At 37.0% G+C, this 22273-nt stretch overlaps 1 protein-coding gene across 10 annotated transcripts in view; it reads left to right on the top strand.

Moving 5' to 3' along the window:
- Positions 1–22273, top strand: part of kmt2ca (lysine (K)-specific methyltransferase 2Ca) — a 151719-nt gene that overhangs the window by 54364 nt on the left and 75082 nt on the right. For all 10 annotated transcript variants that reach the window (XR_007928005.1, XM_051883022.1, XM_051883028.1 and 7 more), the window contains exons 6-11: positions 3827–3978; positions 4062–4171; positions 15293–15455; positions 16640–16811; positions 19171–19285; positions 21588–21763. Coding sequence is in view for 9 of the 10 variants with exons in the window: in XM_051883022.1 (XP_051738982.1) it covers positions 3827–3978; positions 4062–4171; positions 15293–15455; positions 16640–16811; positions 19171–19285; positions 21588–21763 (888 nt within the window). In the remaining variant the exon portion in view is untranslated. The remainder of the gene's footprint in view (positions 1–3826; positions 3979–4061; positions 4172–15292; positions 15456–16639; positions 16812–19170; positions 19286–21587; positions 21764–22273) is intronic.

Genomic DNA, 22273 nt, shown 5'->3' with positions numbered 1-22273 from the left:
TGGACATGAGTGGTTTAATTATAATTTTTCTGTAAAATTTTCCTTAAATTAGGACAAAACTTCCTTGTTGCAGGCTTGGAAATGGACAACATGGTTGCATTTCCCAAATAAATTCTTTAAAGGCTCTAGCTTTGCTGGATGGAATCTGATTACTGAAGTTCTGGGTCAAACAGAACTTGTCTCTTCCATTGTGCTTTCTGATGGAGAGGAATGGAGTGCTTTGACCCAAATACGCTGGGAATTGCTAATGAATCCAACACCACAATTCAATTTGGGTCAATTAATTTGGTGCCAAAATTGCCTGATGATTAGTTACTAGATGGAGGGTTAAAGGAGAGATCCATTAGAGAGAACTCCACCAGCAGCCTTTCACAGAGCTCCACGTGACCTGTTGTTGTCAAAAGTTCCTGTCCATAGCCACCCTCAGGCTCATTGGACGAGTGCCTAATTTACTCAGCTCCTCTCAACCAATCAGACGCCTCCCTGAGGAATGGTGACGTAATGCTCTCTGTGCAGTCTCTGGCAGGCTGCCAACAGGCGGTGGATTGTTGTGTTGGAGGCATCTGATTGGGTGGTCTGAGCTGGAACTGTGCCAGTTATTGACAGGGGAGTGAAAACAATAACAGCTCAAAAACGAACGAGGAACACTGCATATCATTTAAGGTAGAGACTGTTAAGATGGACCAGACACTGCTGTGAGGTTTTTTTGTACAGTGAGACATGACTAACATTAAAAATGACTTTCACAGACTTATAAAATATAAATTTCAATATATAAGCTGTTTTCAAAAATGTAGTGAGCTATGTGTACATAGGCAGCTAACTGTTAAGGCAGCCTCCCAGACATCATGAAAGATCATTAGTGACTGATTTGGAATGATTCACGTAGGCAGCAGCTTCCCATGGGAGACCAGACTCCTAAATGATTCACACATTTTTTTTCCCCAAACCAGTTCAGCGCAAACCCTACAGCTGTTTCATTGGTCATGTCAATCATATTGCTTAATCACTGCTTATTGCTTACATAATGCTTAAATACTAACCCTAACATTAACCCCAGTATAGTGTTTATAACACATCCTGATTAATGGCATTAATGCTTGTCATGATCAGATCCATCCATTATATTTCTGAAATCTAAACTGAATCCCATGAAGTCTGAACTTTTCTTGACAGGTGACTGAGTGGTCTTGTTGACCAAGCAAATAAGCTGCAGGTGGGATTTGTGCTTGACTGTTTTAGGAAAAAAATCGCACCAGTTTGGTGTTAGCATGCTGCTAAGCTAACAATGTGATAGTCTGATAAGAATAAAAATCAATAATAGAAGTTTTTAACTATTATCAACATTTCTAGATATTTCTATAGATAACATATAACATTTCTATAGATATGTCTAGATATTACTGTGAAATGGACATGATTTTAGAGGGTAGAGAGAAGAAAAAATTGTATTGGTTTAAGGATAAGTAGTGGTTAAGTGCTTGTGGAAGATGTTATTTCAGCTGCTTCCTGAAAGTTGTGATGGTCTGTGATGGTTTGGCTGGAGGTTGGCATTTTATTCCACCAGAGAGGAGCAGAGAGAGTGAACGTTTTGGAGAGTGGCTTTTGTGCCTTGTTCTGAAGAAACTCCTTCAGTGACCATAGCTGACGGGAGGTCTTATATGACTACACTGAGTTGTAGTTCCAGTGGCAGCCCTGAAAGCCAGTGTAAATACCTTGAATTTGATTCTGGCCATGACTGTTAGTGGCGTGAGATGATGAGGGGTATGACGTGGGTTCTCTTTGACTGATTGAAGACCAGACGTGGCAATACTGAAGCCACCGAAGTACTGTACCTGTGATTCCCAAGTCAAAAAGTGTGGACCAGAGGATCCAGTGATTTACAGTATCAGAGGCAGCAGACAGGTCCTGTAGAATACGGACAGATGATTTGGAGTTTTCTCATGCCAACCAAAGAGTTTCAGCAGTGTTCAGCAGGATGTTCTCTGTGGAGTGTCTGCTTTTGAACCCAGACTGGTTGTTGTCAATTAGGTCATTCTGTGAGAAAAAAGCCGAGAGATGAGCACAAATCTTTCAAGAGTTTTTTAAAGAAAAGAAGGGAAACTGGTCTATCGGTTTCAATTCCTATAAGATTGAATGCTGTTTTTTTAAGCAGTGGGGTTACCCAAGCCTGCTTGAATGTGCTGGGAAATTTGCCAGTAGTGAGGGATGTGTTGATAATGCAAGTCAGAGTGGGTAGCAATGTTGGTGAGATCTCCTGTAGTAGATGGGTGGGGATCTGGTCTAAAGGACAGGTTGTTGGATGGCTGACACAGAGAATTTGGAGACCTCTTTCTCTGTGAAGAGAGAGAAAGAAGAGAAGAGTAGAATGTGTGTGGGTGATGGTTGGCTGTAGCTAAGTGGTGCAGAGAATTGGTTGCTGATGGTTGCCACCTTATCTGTGAAATAGCTGGCAAAGTCATCAGCAGTCATAGAAGAGGTGGGATGTGGGGGAGGGAATGGAGAGGTAACCTGACAAATCTGTCTTTTGCTGTTGGTCAGAGACTGGTAGTGCAGTGTGAATTGGCCTTAAGGCTGGATCCTAATTAAAAAAAAAAAAAAAAAAAAAAAAACTTATAAGTGACTGATTTGGAATGGTCTACATCGTCGGCAATTTTATTGAGAAATGGAGCTCCTCTTGTGAAGCGTGCAGTATACTCAGCTAAAATTGATTGTAGTATAGTTGGACATTGGCATCTTGAAAAACTAAGCATACATAGTGAAACATTGGGTAAAATAGTAATTTTTTAACAGATTGTACTGATTTTATCAGTACTTTTTAACATTAAATAAAAGATTTTTAATCGATTTAATCTCTCTGTCCTCAATTTCTCAAAGTATTCTGGAATTCTTTTGTAAAGGATAAATAAATTTTGCCACACTTTAGTTTTAAGACTTACATTTACTACCTGATATTTGGGAAGGTCTTTAAATCAGGATTGCACCTCTGATACTTTACAACTTAAGGATCCACAATGTGAAATAATTTGCGAATGACTCCTGTAAGCAGATTCCTTTATAATGAAATGAATTTAGTTTATTTTTATTTATTTTTTTTTATTTATTTTTTTTAGGTTTTGGATTTTGTAAAAAAAGAAAAACACAATTTCGAAGACAACATTATGAACAAAGTACATTTAATGGAATCATTTCTAGGAATCAGAATCATAAACTGAATCGAATTCTCCACAATACCCATCCCTAATGTCGCTCCTCCTCTGATGTAAGCCTTTTTAAAGAGGAAGTAGCACACCAAACGGTTTGTTTGTATTTATGCAGATGTTCTGGACAGAAGAGGGATCACATACAGTAGTCTTTCATCCTGTCCCTGCTGCAGCCCACTTCTGGCTGGCCCTCTTCAAACCGGCTCCCTTTTTAAATGTTAATTCCTTTTTTCCGCTTCTCTGAGTCTCTGTAGCTCACTCTCTCAGCGCCACATCCAATAAGCCAGTCATTCCTGCCCCCCACCCCCTTTCCGGCTCTCTCTCGTCCCCTCTCTTTCTCCGTCTCTTTCATACTTTGCCTCTGAACAGCCAGTCCTTGTGTTGGAGCCAAGTATGATAACCCCGTACCTCGCCGTTGCAGGCAGGGCTTCATGGATGTTGCCATTGCAATGTAGGCCTTCTTGAAACATGATTAGGATGCTGACATCTAGAAATAAATTGCCAAGTGTTTGTAATCTGACAAAGGAGTAGGCAACATAGCTGTCACCTTAAAATATTCTTTCATAACTTGTTCAGTCTCTTTTCAGATGAAGCCTAATGTGTCTGTTCGCTTCTTTCCTCAGGGTTAGCTCCCCAGACAGTGGCCTGCACTCAACCTCTGCTCCTGGTAGTACAGACCCCGCTGCTGAGGAGCCCAGCCGCAAGTTCTGGGATGAACTGGGCCAAATAGGCCTTCCCGATGACATTAACGTTTCGTCTTTATTCGACCCCACTGGTAGGTAACCCTACACTAGCATCAAATTGACGGTTTGTGCCTTTCAATGGCTGATGGTGTTTATTATTCTATTGCACCTGCAGGCCAGTGTTGCGCTCATCTGCGCTGTGCAGCCTGGTCAGAAGGTGTATGCCGTGGGGAGGGACAGTCGCTGCTGTATGTGGACAAAGCAATTGACTCAGGGAGCACAGAGGTAAGTGATACCTGCACCAGTGTTTGAATGTTTCTGTGGATTTGTTTGCACTTTCAGCTTTAAAATGGTTGTTCCATCAACTTTTACCCTGGTATATGCCTGTTCCATGTGTTTATACCAATGAAAAAGTCATTCTTTTTTGTAAACTTGCTGGTTTCCACCAGTACGTTGGAGGTGGAGGGGTGAGATAATTTCCTCACCAAGTATTCTGCTCAAAAGAACTCAAAGACTAGAGCTCTCCCATTACAATCAAGAAATTGAATGATAAAAATATGAGGAGTTCAGATGCAAAAGCTGCTAAACGCCGCCTCCATCAAAAATGAGATAATGATATTGAGCGAATGCTCTTCGCACATAGTGTACGTTCATCAAATACCGGTTCGCTGGCAGAAACCGCTAAACCCCAAGTGCACAGAAGAACCAATTGGAAGAATCAAATCGAATCGTATGATTTCAAGATGAATGACGGTATGCATATAAGCTGGCTGTAAATTGCCGAGCTGCAAGTTTTTAATCGTGTTTTGTCCATCGTTATAGTGGCAATAACAGGATTTTGTGAGTGGCAAGTAAACACAGCAGTGTTCCTTTTGCTGCTGTAAAACTGACAGAAACGGATGTTTTACTATTTACTACTTTACTACTATTTACTACTTAGAGGTTTTTGTGAAAAAGCATACATGGGCTTAGCTGGCTTTGTAGCAAAAGACAGTCAAATTTGTTATACCAATGAATTGACTAAAGTGACATTTTTGAAAATAAGGCATTTCAATAACTGACTAACAACCTTTTTATTGCCATTAAAGTGAAATTACTGAACCTAAACATAGAAGCCTGATAAAAAAATGCTCATTTAAAAGAAAAGATGTCAGATGACTTAGGGACTTAGAGGTTTTTGCAATGGAACACATTTTTTTATTTTATTTACAAAATGACATTTAACAGTGTTAAATTATTAATGTTTAAATAGTAACTTAAATGAGCATTAGATGATGCTAATGGTAATGATGTTAGATGACGTTGCTGATCTAAATGTAAAAAATCCAATATAGACCAATAAATAATAATACAAAAAAAAAAAAAAAAAAAAAAAACCTCTAATATCGGATGATGACCGATCTGGTATTAACTCTTTCCCCTCCGCTGACGCTGTTACGCATCTTGTGAAAGAGTACAGCATCTCCAGAAATCCGTAAACCAGAAAGAGTCATGAAAGTTTTGTGAATATGATCAAAAATGCTGCCACTGGCTTGCATTTTCTAGAAAATGCTTGCGGTGAAATAGTGAATATATTGCTCATCCCTAAAGGTGTATTGTTTACTTGATATATGTAATTGACTTATGACATAGGGCATCATGATTTGGGGGGGAAAAAAATCATTTTTTTTTTTTTTTTTTTCCCCTGATAAAAATTGAGATTTTAAAATGAGTTAAAAAAAAAAAAAACCCTCAAAAAACAGGTTTGCTATGCATGTTTGTAGCTGCTCAGTTTGACCAAAAATGTTGTTATATAATTGATGATGATAATAATAACAATAATAATAATAATAATATGGTAAAAGAAATAAAAATAAATAAATAAAAGATGTTGCTTACCAAATGCACATAACCATAAAAAAAAAATAAACATCAGAGCACATGCAGAGATGAGTTTGTGCGAATCAAGCTGCTCTGAGACACTGAAAGCAGGGTCTGAGCAGCTCTGAAACACAGCACATTTCGATTATTCATGCAGCCCTGTTTTGATTATGAAAGTTAAAAGTATGTTCTCAAAACTATCTTAGTTGTAAATAAGCAAGTAAATAAAGACTGCAATGTGCTGTTCACAATTGTTTACTTGATTTATATTTCAAGTAAATAAAGACTGCCCTGTGTTGTTTTTACTAGAGGGTTTTATAGTAACATAGTCAGTAATGCCATTGTTCATCTCTGTGGACATGTGGGCTGAATTTGGCAGAGCTTCACCAATCCCTCGATCCAGCATTGTTTTAGCGGGAGAGCGCTATTAGTAGGGTTGAGTGGGCCCATGTTTGCGCCAGTTTGTATTTTTAAATTTGCAGTCGCAAACTTGAGCTATAACTTTCCCTGAGAGTAATTTTTGTGGAGGAATGACAAATGCGCTCACTGTTGATTAAGTATTCAGAGTTAATCATGAATGGGGTTATTATTGGCAGTGGAAGAGACTGGAGAGGTTGTGTCGGTCCCCTGGTCTTTAAAATATTTTCTAATTAGGAGTGGAGCAGTTCAGAACTGCCACAGCCGTCTCTCTTGTGCAACTCCACTAATTAACACAATGCAATGTGGCAGACGCAGGGGCGCGTGGAACCCGGGCAGGGAAAGCACATTAGGAGTAATTAATTTTTATATCAGCTTGTTCTCTTCACCTGGGATCAGATTTTTGTCGAAAAACACATCATTTGAGTGTGTGGATATACAAAATACAGTCCGTATCTCTAAAAATTTCAACAGTTCAAATAGAAACATAGACTTTTAGTATAATTGTGGTCCATGTTTTCTGTGAGATGAGTAGTATCTATTGTAGACTTTCCTTTTGTTTTGGTGTATCTACCTCTGGCACAAAGCAGAAACTGATAATGAGTCAGTGGGGACAGTTGTTCACAAAGTAAATGATTCAGATGATGCCTTAACTATGCATCATGCTAGGTTTTCCACACTTTCTCTTTATGCGAGTGCCACAGTGACAATTAGAGCTGTTGCTCTGCAGCTTACCCATTTAGCAGCTTTATTGCCTGTATGTAGAAGCTGTTCAGTAATCCAGTGGACTTTGATTGAAGGTTTTGTTACTGTTTGCCAGATAGCAGAGGGGAGAACAGTTTATGACCGGGGTGACTGGGGCCTTTTTTAAGGTAGACCTGATCTTCTAACACCAAGTTCAGTTGATTTACTGATTGTTTAGTAGCTCAAGGCCAGCCAGTATACTATTAGCTGTGCAGCCGTTACAGTTGGTTGGAATATATATATGCCAATTTGTAGATATTATATTTTGTGTAAAATAAGGATAATTGTTTTATATTTTTTCTGACAGTAACTCTGGCAATAGGTTGAATGATTGAGCTTGACACTTGTCAACACTACCGTTTATCTAGAAATTGAGAAAATGGAATGTTTATTTGTCCTTCCCGGAAAGGGTCCAAATGTTTAAGGATTATTTATTTATTTATTTAGTAAATTTACTGTGGGACATGATTAAGCATACAGTATTATTTTGGTCACTTAAACTTAGTTAAAAATAGTTTTGACTACAGTAAGTTGAATATCAATAAAATTCACATCACAGTTTTGATTGTGAAGGTGAAGACCTGTGGGTGGAACATGCCAATATCCCATTTTTAAAGGGGGAAACAGATGTTTGAAGTATTTAAAAACTAACTACTACTCATGCTAGAGTAATCTTATGTTAAAGAATATTTTGTATAACACATCATCGATGTTGGGCGGAAACCTTGTATCTCCATATTTCCATTTTATTTTTTTTATTTTTTTCATAAATCATTACTATTGGTCACCTTTTACGGCTGTATGTGGATTTGCTAGTATTTAACCAATAAAAGTATTAAAAAGAGCTTGTGACTAAACCTCATAACTCCATTGGATCCTCAAACTGTCAGTAAAACCTCATAACTCCACCCGCCTATTGTGAATAAAGTGCTGCACACAGTTTGGACCGTCTCTGCTTGTTTGCAATGCAAGCGTAAATAAAGAACTGTTTTTGTGAGTAAGTACAGCATTTTCTTTACTCAAGAAACATAAATAATAGAAAAAATAATAATAATGTGACACCAATTTGTACCCTATATGTGGAAAGTGGCAGCTGCCTGAGGGTATTGCCAGGATGGCTGCTGAAAGAACTGACTTGCTCCAATAGGACTTTGTTTTGATGTAGGTTTGTCCTGGCAGTGAGACTCACTGAGCTGTGAAATAGTAAAGTTCAGAGAGCTGAGGATGACCTGAACTTCACAGTCCCTTACCCCAGATCAGGAATGGAAAACTTCAGTTCTAGAGGGACACTGTCCTGCAGAGTTTAGCTCCATCCCTGATCACAGACAGGGGCGCCTTTAAGGGGGGGGAAGTTAGGACAATTCTAAGGGCCCACGCACTTTTGGGGCCCCCAGAGATCGGTTTTATTGGTAGTAACAGTCAGTGCTCAAAGTGGGCCGGTACGCAGTAAAGGCACTTTCTATTTTAATCAGTAACATACCATTACTTTTTCTTGCGTACCGGCACTTCACATGTTGCCGGTACTCTGAGCACCCTCACCGAAACATAGAATCAGGCTATTAATTGGTTGTATACATCACGCGTTCAGAGCTTTTATAAGCTGTACAAACTGAGCGCATCAATTTGCACAATATGACTGCCCAGTTGTTTAATTTTGCATGAGTGGTGCGCGAATCACCGTAGGCGCGTTCACCAGCGCGCTCCAAAATTGTCGAGATGCACGAGCCGTTCCTATGCGACGCTGATGATAAAATCTGCAACCCATTTGGATTCTACTGAGAATATAGTAAAACGCTTTGGAGAAGTCGAATATGATCTAAAACAGCCACTAAAATGACTGATGAAAAGAGGGGAATACATCATCCTGCAAGCTTTTTAATTTCATGATGACCACATTTACTAGAATTTATCACGTTGTATTGTATTTACTGTGGTAAATTTACACTAGTTGTAAAATTTATAATAGATAATCTGTTAAGGGAATAGATTTTTTACTAAAGATTTATATTACAACTGTGGCATAGCTATAGTTTCTAACTGTGTTGCTATTTTTCATAACAAATGCTATAGATAAAAAAAAAAGAAAGAAAAAATGGTAATGAGGAGCCATCAATGCTCTTACCTGTAATTATATCATTATTGTAACAAATGCTATAATTATTTACAAGAACTATGTTACTTTAAGGCCGAGTACAGGTTAAAAAGAGCTTTAAAATATGAATCTTCTTGAATTTTTGACTAAACAATTGGTTTTAAGAATGTTGCTTTTTCTATGAATATTTGATAACTGTACTTTTCTATTATATTTGCATAATAAATCATCTGCTAGCTACAGACATGGTAGGTCTCTGACTGAATACTGATACTTAGTGGTCAAAAGCAATTGAAAAAGTAATAGGTCAGTATTATTAAATTGCAGACAAAGATTTTGGATATCTAGATTAGTTTGCATGTTTGGTGTGGAATGGGTGCGGTAGGGGGCCCATCCACATATTCTTTCATAGGGCCCAAAATTGCTAGCGGCGCCCCTGATCACAGACCAGAACAAGCTACTCAAATGTGTTCAGGATTAATAGAAAGCTACAGGAAGGTGAAGGTTTTTTTTTTTATTTTTTATAATCAGTTTTGGAGCTAAACTCTGCAGGACAGTGGCCCTCCAGGACTGAAGTTGCCCATCCTTATGACTTTATTTGCACATATATGCTACTGTTGGTGCATCACTCATTTAGATTACAAGACATGATTTTTTTCCCGCATTTATAAGTGAATGTGAAAGGTTACTATTGTTAATTTTGTCAGCTATTTTAAAACTCATCATTTTAGTCTTAGTCCTGTGTCAAATGTACTTTTTAGTTTTTATCATATTTAGTCCACCTTGTCCTGTTTTTGTTTAGTCAAGTTTAAGTTGAATAAATGTCTGGGAATTTTAGTCTAGTTTTAGTCAATGAAAACTCATCACATTTCTATCATGCTGCGTAATGGTTCAATTGTTAATCACAATTATTTTGTTCAAAATTATAATCACAATGATCGTTGTCATTTGAGAAATTTATGTTTACATTTCATCAGAATTATTGCACTTTCACCTATAAGTACACATCAAGAGAATGACAACTCATACACATGGTTTATTTTATCTAATCTTGTTTCCTGATTTATTGTAGACTATTTATCATGTAATATCTTAAATTAACACACTCTCTACATTATAAAATGGTGAAATTCTTAATAGTAATTCCAAAAATTCCAAATTACATTAAAGGGTTAGTTCACCCCCAAAAAAAAGAAATTTCTGTCATTAAGTACTCACCCTCTTGTTGTTCCACACCTGTAAGACCTTCATTCATCTTCGGAACACAAATTAAGATATTTTTGATGTAATCCAAGGGTATCTGATCCACACATAGGCAGCAACATCATTGCACATTTTGATGTCCAGAAAGGTAGTTGAAAACATGGTTAAAATAGTCAACGTGACTACAGTGGTTCAACCTTAATGTTATGAAGTGACAATAATACTTTTTGTGCACAAAAATAACGACTTTATTCAACTATTTGAACCGTTGTCATACGTAGTGAACTCGGTGCAGGCTTCCTTGTTTACGTCTGAACGCCAACTCAGTATTGGCCAAAGCTAAACACGTGAGCAGCACGAAGCATTCATGTGATGCTGACACAGGATCCGGCCAATAATGATCACGCATTCGGATGTAAACAATTGGATGACAATGGTTCAAATTGTTGAATAAAGTCGTTATTTTTATTTTGTTTTTGTGCACAAAAAGTATTCTTGTCGCTTCATAACATTAAGGTTGAACCACAGCAGTCACGTTAGCTATTTTAACCATGTTTTTAACTACCTTTATGGACGTCAAAAGGTGCAATGACGTTGCTGCCTATGTGTGGATCAGATACCATTGGATTTCATCAAAAATATCTTAATTTGTGTTCCGAAGATGAACGAAGGTCTTACGGGTGTGGAACGACATGAGGGTGAGTACTTAATGACAGAAATTTCATTTTTCGGTGAACTAACCCTTTAATGCTTTTCTATTGAAACAACAGCAAAAAAAGACTTTGTTGTGTCACACAGAGGTTGTGTAAGTGCATTTGTTCAGCAACCACAATTGCAGACAATATAGTTGAAATCCATGTTTCTTCATCACTGAGAAGGTTTGATCGCAGATTTAGTAGCAGCAAACAGCACAAGCGGCTTGTGACAGAACACAGACTGGCTGAAAGACACTTTCATTTAACGAGAATATCTCAACTCCAGCTTACTTGTTTGAACAGTGTTTTCTGTGTTTTCAGATCATCGGCAACACTTCTACAGTGTAGAGAGAGCGTGTGCAGATGGTTGCCAGATTACAAATATTAGGTTAAACACCGGGTAGAAAATGTATAGTTTTTACCGAAAAGCTCTGATTGGGGATTTAAGCTCTTGACATCTGGCAACCGCAAGCATGAAAGCTCATAGAGGCTTGTTAAAAACAATCTATAATATTTTGTCTCCTCTTTTTATTCGACAAAAACAAGTAGAGATTTTGGTAGTTTTTTTTTTTTTTTTTCGTTTAATGCCGTTGGTGTCGTTGTCTCATCTTAGTCATGGAAAAAAAGGTTGTTGACGAATATTTTTTTATCATAGTTTTCGATAATGAAATTAACACTAAAGGTTACAAATAAATTGTGCATAAGTCCGGGAATATGCTTAAAGTAAATAGGTCAATTTTTTAATGTGTTCTTGACTTTTAGACAAGAGAACTGTCAAAATGGGTAGAAATGAATTTCAAATGTGTACAAATAACTTCCAGGATTAAGTTCTATTTAGGATCATGTCTGTAAACCATTTTACATGCTATAAACAGAATCTCTGCAGAACTGCCGTCCACACACTGACTGACCGAGACACAAACCAGCTGACATTGTGCATAGTACAGCACACTCATCCAACACTTTACTGCATCTTTCATCACTGGCCTGCTCCGTTTGGAATGCTGCCATTATGCCTCTTTGCATATAGGATTTCAAGGAGGGAATGCTGTTCTACTTTATAATAGTGTCCTTGGAGTTTTGGCAGCAATAATGGATCAGCTGTAGCTTCTTCACCCCATGAAGGAGATGTCTGAGGGGATGGTTTCATTTTAATACATTATTTGAGGCATGGAATAGAGATGAGATACTCAACACCCCACCAGCCCTGAGAGTGGACAGTATGGCCATGGAGCTCTATATGGTTGTCCTTTAGAAAAAAGCATTGTGGGTATAGGCTGCTGTCAGCCCCAGTGGACTCACCGCCTGGGCGATAATTGCTTAAAGCTCGGTGTTAAAAGGTATTTGCAGATTGTTGCATTTGGGCCTTAGGCCAAGGGTTTTTAAAGCATGAGAGAGCTAGAGAGACTGCTGACTAGAGACATTTTTAGTTTAGGGCCGTTTTCTCAGGCCCTAGCGTTCTCTATTATTCAAAGTGTGAGTGCTTTTTCCATGGTGGTGATTAAATTGTCTGGCCAGTTTTCATCCGAGTCCTTATTTTGAATGGCATTTGCCTTGATCCTGAATGCTTTACTGGATATATCCGAAAGGTTGAAAAAATACACGCTGAAAGAGGGGGAAGTATGTTACGAGCAAATGGACCTGTGAGAGGAACAGAGTGTTATGACAACCTTGCTGTTCAAGGTTATGGTTTTGTACCACTCTTACATCAAAAGTCTACTTTAAGAGCGACACAATTAACAGATGTTTTTGCCATTTATGTACCACAGCATTTTTGATACTACACCAAAAAGAAATGTACATTTTATTTGAAAAGATTATTTAAAAAGTATGATGTTAATATAAAACAGATTTAATTAAAAGAAAACATGTGTTTTTCAGTGAAGTAAACAACTTTTTCAACTAATTATTCAAATAAACAATCTGTAAACCAAGAAGTGCACATGTGGTCTTCACAGAGAATGCAAATAAAGGAACATAGAAAGTAGAAAATAAAGACAGCAGTCACATACTTTATATTACCCTAATAAATAAATTAAATTAATTTCTGTTTTGTCAGTAATTGCTTGCCACATAATTTCTTTCTTGCTGCTTGTCACTATGGCTTTTTTTTTCTTTTTCTTTTTTTTTTCCCCCTTTGAGTCCAACAGTTTGTCTTACTGGTCATTGACCTACACTGGGATTTAAAAAAAGTGTTTCAGCACAGTTTGAATTTTCACATACCATGTTAAGGTGTTTAAAGGGATGTGTTGTTTTGTTTTTGCTTTTAAAGGTCACTGAATATGTGTGAATACACCTCAATGGAGATTTGCTATTGTACTCTTTGCTATGCAGTACTTGTTTGTGGCACGGTTCATCTCATGTCTCTAGAAGTATAATAATTAGGGCTGTCAATCAAACACGTTAATTAGATTAATTAATTAAGGTGAAAAATAACATGTTAAAATTAATGCATTTAGCACACTTGACCTGTACCAGACCTACATAGGTCATCTGACATTTCATACAGTTGATTGGTGACGAATATGATGCAGGGAAACAACTCACTGCACGATGAAGCCTATAGAATGTAGTTAGAATGTCCCTAAAATTCAAGATATGGGGCAAAATATTCCCGTTTGAATTTTTGTCTCATATTTACATCAAATGATATTGTTAATCTGTATCACACGAGCAACGAGTGAAATATCACACAAGTGCTGTTTTTCTGTCCAAAATAGCACAAGTGCAAATGTGATACTGACACAACAGTTAAAAAAATATATATGTATTGTGTTATTTTAGAGACAATATTGCCTGTTTTGCTCAATTTTGCCAACAAAAATATATAGACAAAGCAGAACTGTTCGTCTCCGAGCAACACACAGTGGTATTTCATTTCTGAATCCGCGTTTTGAACGAATAGAGTGAACCGCTTGTTGAACTTGAAGTGGTGCTGCACAGACCGATCAATGTATATTAGAGTGCCGCGAGAGTGATTCAAAAGCATACGGAGCCGTCTTCTCTCTAATCGCTTTCACGGTACTTTGATGTCATACACCGATCGGTCTGTGCAGCGCTGCTTCAAGTCGATCAAGCCTAATGATTCAATGGAACATTCATCAAGAGAAGCATTTACTTCACTCCTGAATGAATCAGCCATTTGAATGAATCGAATGAATGAATGACTCAATGACTAAATCATTAAGACATTTAATGCCACCTACTAGTAGTTTTAGTTTCTTATTTAGAGTATAATTTCATTAAAAAAAAAAAAAAATTCATATTTCCATAGTAATAAAAAAAAACTTTAAAAGTATAGTTCACCCAAAAATGAAAATCCAAAAGAATATGTGTAATAAATGCAATGATCAGTCAAAGAAAATATTTCTTGCTGAAACTCTGAAACTGCTTTTTGTAATGTCTATTTGATGCTTTACACAATAATGACTTTACATTATCTTTTCGGAGTAAATTCTCAGCCAAATTTGATGTGCGATTAATTTGCGATTAATTAGATTAATTAATCGCCACATCATGTAATTAATTAGATTAAAAATTTTAATCACTTGACAGCCCTAATAATAATAATAGTATAATAAGTATCACTGAATCACTGTACAGAAAATAAAACGCAAATGGATAAATTAAACAACAATCTAATCTAGGGGCTAAGATATTTAGCTGATAGTGCTAAGAACACCACTGCCTGAGTGCAGAGGACCTCCCATCCTCCATCTTCATTCGTTTACTGTCTTTTTTTTAACAGTTCGGTCAAATAAATTTTGACTGAATTGTTAAACAAAGTAAATTGTATATGAAAAAGTATTGTAGCATTTTCCTTTCTATTAGAAATGAAAACACTGTAATACTTAATCTTATACCATCAGCATTCAGTATGTGTGTGTGTGTGTATATATATATATATATATATATATATATATCAATCATTTAAACAGGTCTTTGAATATCTAATAAACATTTAATTCCACGAATCTTGCAACTTTGATGAATCTAGCTTTTGCTTCTAATGAAGTTTGCATTTGTAGCCTGCATAAAAGCTTGTGTATTTTGTTGATGATGGTCCATGGATGCAGACAGATGCTCACCAGAGATATGTTCATAACAATAACGGTAATAACAGGGAAAAAAAAAAAAAAAAAAACACTAGCAAATTATTAGGGATTGCTGCTCAGTCGAAAGAAAACCATAAAAAGGGTAAACAAATTATAAATGCTAAAGATTATTCCCTTGAGCAGTTTTGGAGCTGTGTAAAAATAGCAGTTGTTCATATTGGCCTGAATTTAATGTAATCTAAATGAATCTTAACTGTGCATGTCTAATAGTAATGTACAGAGTATTTACTGAACTGAAACTACATTACCAATATTTATGTATCTGTATTAACTTTTATAGTGCTGTGCATACTGTAAGCGCCTTGGAGCATCCATAAAGTGCTGTGAGGAGAGCTGTGGGCGCTCCTTTCATTACCCCTGTGCAGCTGCAGCCGGAACCTTCCAGGACATAAAGGCATACACCCTCCTTTGCCCGGATCACATCCAACAAGCCCTTGTCCGATGTGAGTTTCTCTGTTACACACATTCCCTTCTGCTGATTCATTGAGAAAATGTTAAGGCTTGTAATTATAAATGTTATTATTATTATTATTATTATTATTTTATTAATAATTGCTATTTTAATCTTTTGAGACAGAGCTTGATTTGCATTGAAAGCATACTGTAACTTTCAGAGCTAAAAAATGATCTGCTCTGCCCAGTCAGTGAGGTAACGAGAAGAAAACAGAATAGAAACTATTGTGTGTAGCACCTGCTGCTCTGCAGATCATTCTGAAGGAAACTATACAACTTTATTTGACAACAGTAAACCTGCAGCTTGTGTTTGAGCACAGCACTGAACCTCATTTCACGTCCAAACTGTTTAGCCAGTCATAACAAGAAGTAAAACAAGGTCAACAAAGCATGGTATATGACGGTTACGAAAAAAGGGGAAAAAAACATGTTATTAGCTATGTTTCCATCCACCTATTTTTATGCGTATTTTGGGATATCACATAAAAAAATGCTGGACAGAAACGCCAAGATGCACACAAATTCTAAAAATGCGCATAAAAAACGTATGCACTCAAACGAGATGCATACATATTTTTTTTTATACGATGCGAAAACATGCACATAAACTACGATGGAAACACTTTTACTGAATAAATTCCTTGATGCACATCAAAAAAGACGTGACTTCGCAATTGGATGGCATCATTGGTGGATGGCACCAATCTCGTTGCACAGCATCTGAAATGCTGTTTTGGTCATTCTGTAATGCCTGAGCAAAGTCTATCGTTAAAGTGGTTCGGTGTAATTCCCTCCCAGAAGCGCCTCTCATGATTGTGTTCACAAACACCAGGCGTCTGAATACAAGATAACATGACGCCGTTTGTTGCGTTTCTTCCGCGCACTCTGAGGCGCAAGTAATTTATATTATTATGTACAGTGGCTTCTACTGCAGCAACTCCCATTTTTCTTAGTGATATTTAGCACCAATTTATCAGGAAGTGATGTTTTTGTTCTCTTCAACTCACTGGATGGAAACAGTGCTTTATTTGCAAATGTTTTATGCGATATTCCAAATTTGCACACAAGTTAAATACGCAACTTTGAATGGAAACAAGAGCACACCTGTTCATATCATATAACATATACCATGTGGAGTTGGGAGACTAATTATTTATATTTTGTCTCTTTTCAGCAAAAGATGAGGTGAACTGTCTGGTGTGTGACAGTTCTGGAGACTTACTCGATCAGCTGTTTTGCTGCACATGTGGCCAGCATTACCATGGGGCCTGTCTGGACGTCACTGTTACCCCGCTGAAGAGGGCCGGCTGGCAGTGTCCTGAGTGCAAAGTCTGCCTCGCATGCAAGTGAGTATCGAGCTCACCTGGACACTAATTTTTCGTCGCAAGTTCAGACTTTTGGAGAATCTGATCGCTCATCATTCAGAAAATTGTGCACTTTCCATTGATAATGGTTTCAGCTACCTCAGCCATTCTCAGCTCTGTTTTATATGTTTTACTATATCGAAGTATGCCATTTTTCTGTGATTATGCAAGACTTCCGATTCACAAGCTGACTTAAATGAAGCCAAAGTTGTTTTTGCATTTGCTAACTTCATGTTGCTGTTTGAATATTATGACAATTGTGTGTATATATACGGTGCATGTCGTATCTATGCCATGGATGAAAACATGGCAAACCTTAGGGATTTTGTCTTTTAGCTATTATTTTATCCCAGCCACACTCTGTGACTGCTGGGAGATCCATTTTGTCTGATGTCAGACACCTCTAATGTGTTTACAAGCCTTTCAATATGTGTATATTGTTTTGAGGCAGCGAACATCAATCTTTTAAAGTGAATTTTTTTTACAGTGGAGTTTGCAGTGCATGTTTATTATTGTAACGCTTCAATTGCAGTGTAGTTTAAACGGATTGTATTTTGTTTAAACTGTAATCTCCACTGTGATGTGCTGCTGGTCTGGGTATCAAATACAGTACGGCTGGGAGAGGCAGAACATGCATCAGTCTTGATCTTTGAGTGAAAATGAATGTAATGGCTCAGCGCAGCTGTAAATATGAGATGACGTTCTCATTTAATGTGGATTTGCATTGGCTGAAAATATAGGACTGGAAATGGATAAATCTCCTGAATGTCACCCTCACCTCCTCTTAGCTCTTTAAATCTGGCTTTCTCCTCTCTGATTTACCACTTAGACACATTTTGGCTCTGAAAAGCCACAGTGAAAGTGTTATTGCTCATGGGGAGAATGTAATGGGCTGTTTGTTTGCCTGGGTATATGTAGAATAAGGTTGTATTGGGCTGAGGAGGGGTGGCTGCAGTTAACAGTGCCTTTTTTAAAGGCTGACGCTGATGTCTTGAGAGTAGATCTGTTGATATGTTACATGGTGTTTGACCAATATCGATTTTTAAATTTGTTGCAAAAAAGTGGAAATTAAATAAACTCCACTAAAATTCACTAAAAATATGGGAAAATAGAAAAATGTGCATTCTGTATGGAGCCGACTGACTTTAGACTTTAAAACTGACACAGTGGGGAACAAACCCTTCTGCTAATCAGCTGTTTAAACATCTGCAGATGGTAGTCTCTAAATGGATCATGACAGTTAATTTGATTAAGCCCACTGCCCAGTTACAAACTTGAATCACCTTAATAACTGTAGGAGATGGAAATGGAAAAGAACTGATTAATTAAATGACTGGTTCTGATATTTCTCACTGAATTATTTGTAGAATAACAGGAAATTTAAACAATTATCTTGGTTGATAATTGGCATGAATGTATTTACAGTGGAATCATGATTTACACAGGGATCTTCGCTCCTCTCAGCCTGGTTGTCCGGTAGTCCATCAAACACATCTATGCTCCATGACTAATAGGGCTTTCTCAGCTCATGCTTCTAAACTGTCAAAACTACATCTAGCTAAAATTGGTGTGGTACACGAAAACCTTTTTTTTTTTTTTCTTTTTTTTTTTAGGTTGGCTTTAGTTGATTGTGATATGTTGATTTATTGTTTGTGTATCTTTACTAGTTTGTGATGTTTGCAAAATTCTGGGTCAAAACTGAGAGAAAATTCAGGATGCACCGAAAATAAAATAAATAATAAATTATCAATTAATCGTTCAGACTTAATCAAAACTCAAATAGCTAAAACTTAGAACACAAAAGAAGATTTTTTTTTTTTTTTTTGGATGAAATCTGAGCAATTTCTGTCCCTCCATTGACAGCTACGCAACTACCACTTTGATGCGTCAAAAAGTTCATAAAGATATCGTAAAACTAATCCATATGATTTGAGTGGTTTAGTCCAAATTTTCTGAAGAGACATGATATGATGAACAGATTGAATTTAGGCTTTTATTCACATATAAACATTCATCAATCCACACATCAGTTGTGGTAAAAGGAAGGTCAAGCATGTTTGCTTGACGTGTGAGAACCAATGAGGTTCATTCTTGTGTGTTGCGCAGCACGTTTGAGCTTCCGCAATCTGTTCGTCATATAAAGTGACTTTCACCATGAATAGGCAGGCATCTTGTCACTGAAACTTGCCTTACTTGCCACTAGCTGCAAACAAACAGTTAACAGTATAATAGGTCAGTATGTCTTATTTGCAAAAGCCCCTAACCCTATATCTAAAATCACCATCTGTGGGATCTTTAACCTACAGTATTCTTTTTTTTTTTCCCCCTGTCTGGTCTGTAGGAACCCAGGGGAAGACAGCAAGATGCTGGTGTGTGACATGTGTGATAAAGGATATCATACATTCTGCCTGCAGCCAGTCATGGACACAATACCCACCAATGGCTGGAGGTGCAAGGTAAGCTTGTGTTTCTGTATGGACTACAAACAGCATTGTGTCAGTGATGTTGGCCTGCTGTGAGAAGATAGACACTGTGCTTTCACTTCCGTTTTGAGCCTGTAACACGCAACCCACACACTTTTTGTGTGTGTGTGTGTGTGTGTGTGTGTGTGTGTGTGTGTTTATGGACTATGGGATTGAAGAGTGCATTGGTTTTCATCTCACCAGCACACTGTATATTCCCTCTGGAATGTTGCTGGAGCTTGATTTAATCACCATGATGAATTCATTACCTTAGATTAATTATTCCTAATGCGCATGCTGTACTAGATGCAGTTCTCCTGTACCCTCACTTATGGTATTGGCTAACTTTGAAGAGCTGTGTGAGTGATTTGTGGGATAGATGTTCATCTACGCTATAAAAGCCTTGTATTTTTCCCTGTTTATTTTCTCTACAAGGATTTTTAATAATAAATCAAAATCAAACCAATTAGCTTCCAGATGAATCAGAATATAAAACCAAAAAATATTTGACATGCAATTGAATCAGAACGTGCAATACAAACCTCTTGACTATATTCCATTGAGAAGTGTAAAAAGAAAAACTCATTTTATGCATTTTAAGTAATACTGCAAATATTCAGGTTGTTTGGGACTATAGCAAAACCGACTTGAGATGGTCAAATGCCCTATGTAGTGCGCTTATCAGAGTACTCTTTGTTTCTGTGTCGACTGATTTAAAAATCTGTCCTCCCTATATGCCCAGAAATAGCATGAAGTCAGTCAATCAAATTGGAGCTTACATTTTTAAAAAAGATCTTTTTACTTTTTGTGTGGTATGCAACAGATTGTACATGATCTGTAAGTATGCCATCTGAGGCTGAGACCACACAATACATTCTAAATTGAGTTAGATTGTTAGTAGACCCCTAATTATCTAGCATATCTGAAAGAATATAAAAGCTGAATCAAATCCCACACAGATCCCTCTCAGACTGCTTCCATCACTTTGTGGAGGCGGCCAAGAAGCCCCACCTGTCATTCAGGACTCCGCACAAGAGTCTGCCCATCATCAGAGGCTTGACAGGGCTTGGATTTCCCGCTAAGGGTCTGTGGGTGGTTATTAGAGTTGATACTTGCCCCTCTTAAGCTGGCTGAAATTCTGCTTTTGATGAGCTTGAAGTGCCTTTTATTTATGATGTTTTTTAATTGACATTGAATTTTCTGGTGCTTTACTGCTATTGACTGCTGATGCAGACTGATGAACATGATTTTGAGGATTTATTGAGTAGTAATTATGCTGGAACTCAATCCAAATTGATTTAAGAGAGCCTATAAAGTTTGCAGTTTGCAATTGTTAAATTCAAGTGTCATTGTTCAGATGCGAGTTGTCATCTAACTTTTTTTTTTTTAATCATTTGTTTTGATATTTTAAGTTGGTCTCTGCTGTAAATGAAGCGATAGGGATGAAGCAATAGTATTGCAATAGTAGGATTTGCAATACTGTTTACACCACTGTAGGTATATTTATGTATATTTGCAATCACTTGACTGCTTTACATTTATGTACAGTTTATTTAAACATGAAATAGTGTGATAATCGAGTAAGACATGTCCGAAACAAGTCAAGATGAGGAAGGCAGGTTATTTATTTTATTAAAAAAAAACAAAACCAAAATGAATACTTTATTCAGCAAGGATGCATTAAATTGATCAAGAGTAAAGACTTTTACAATGTTAAAAAAGATTTCAAATGTTCTTTTGAACTTTCTGTTCATAAAAGAATCTTGAGGGGAAAAAATGTATTACAGTTTCCACAAAATGCTTCAAAATTGATAATCATAATAAATGTTTCTTGAGCACCAGATCAGCATTTCAGAATGTGAGGATAAGAGACTTCTTTCAAAAACTTTTTTAAAAATTTTTACCAACCCCAAATTTTTAATGGTATAAAACATATAAACGTTTTTTTTTTTTTTTTTTTTTTTTTAGTATTCCCAGAAAAAAAATTGTTTTGTTACAATGAAAATAAAAAATTGTTCATACCAATGTATTTGCTAAAATTACTCATAATGCATCAATCCTTAATTTAATCAGCTGGGATTTAATTGGGCCATAAAAGTTAGGTTGTAATCTAATTGGTTATTAAAGGGTCACGAAACAACTGTTTCATGTGCACTTATGAATCGTGCTCAATAAGAACAGGAATATGAAATAGTTCAATTTGATTTCCTGTTCAATTTAAATGGTTTTGCTGTCATGATTTTATATGATCATGCATTAGAGGATGTTGGACTGAATTGAACGTTGTGTTTTGCAGAACTGCCGGACATGTGCTCAGTGTGGCATTAGGCCTAACGGTCAGTGGTCATCTAATGGTGTAATGTGTGAAGGATGTCAACAGCAGCATGATTCAGCGCTGCTCTGCCTCATCTGTGGGCAGAATCAGGACTCTGGCAGCCCTACGGACAAACACTCATGCTGCACATGTAAGAGGTAAGAAATGAGACTCCTTCAGCTATGACAATATCACGCAGTCTCGAGTGGCCTATTACTTTAATGAATCGGTTTCTGCATAATGACAATGGGACGCAAATTTTCATTAAAATGCTATTTTATTAAGAAAATTCATTAAGTGTTATCCTTCAGCGTTTGAGTGTTTGGTTTCTAAATGTCAGTTGAATTTCAATGGTTTCCTGCTCTCAGCAGGCAGTAATTCACCTCACAAAACACATTGTGGTTGACACAAACCATGTTTAGTGTCATTGCAAGTGAACCTGTGTGTAACGTAGTTTGGGTTATATAAATTTTTTTTCACATTCTTTTACTTTAGTTTTTTCCTAGTTTTCAAGGATTAAGGCCTGTTTATGTTGGCATCTGCCAAATTTGTCTAGCATCTACAATGACTTTATTATTTTAGAGTTTTATTACTACGATCTGTTAAAGGGTTGTTCACCCAAAAATGATAATTCTGTCATTAATTACTCACCCTCATGTCGTTCCACA

This window comes from Ctenopharyngodon idella, chromosome 23 (assembly GCF_019924925.1).
Source record: "Ctenopharyngodon idella isolate HZGC_01 chromosome 23, HZGC01, whole genome shotgun sequence".
Taxonomy (NCBI): domain Eukaryota; kingdom Metazoa; phylum Chordata; class Actinopteri; order Cypriniformes; family Xenocyprididae; genus Ctenopharyngodon; species Ctenopharyngodon idella.
The sequence above is the reverse complement of the archived record's forward strand: the minus strand, read 5'-3'. Positions and strand labels throughout refer to the sequence as shown.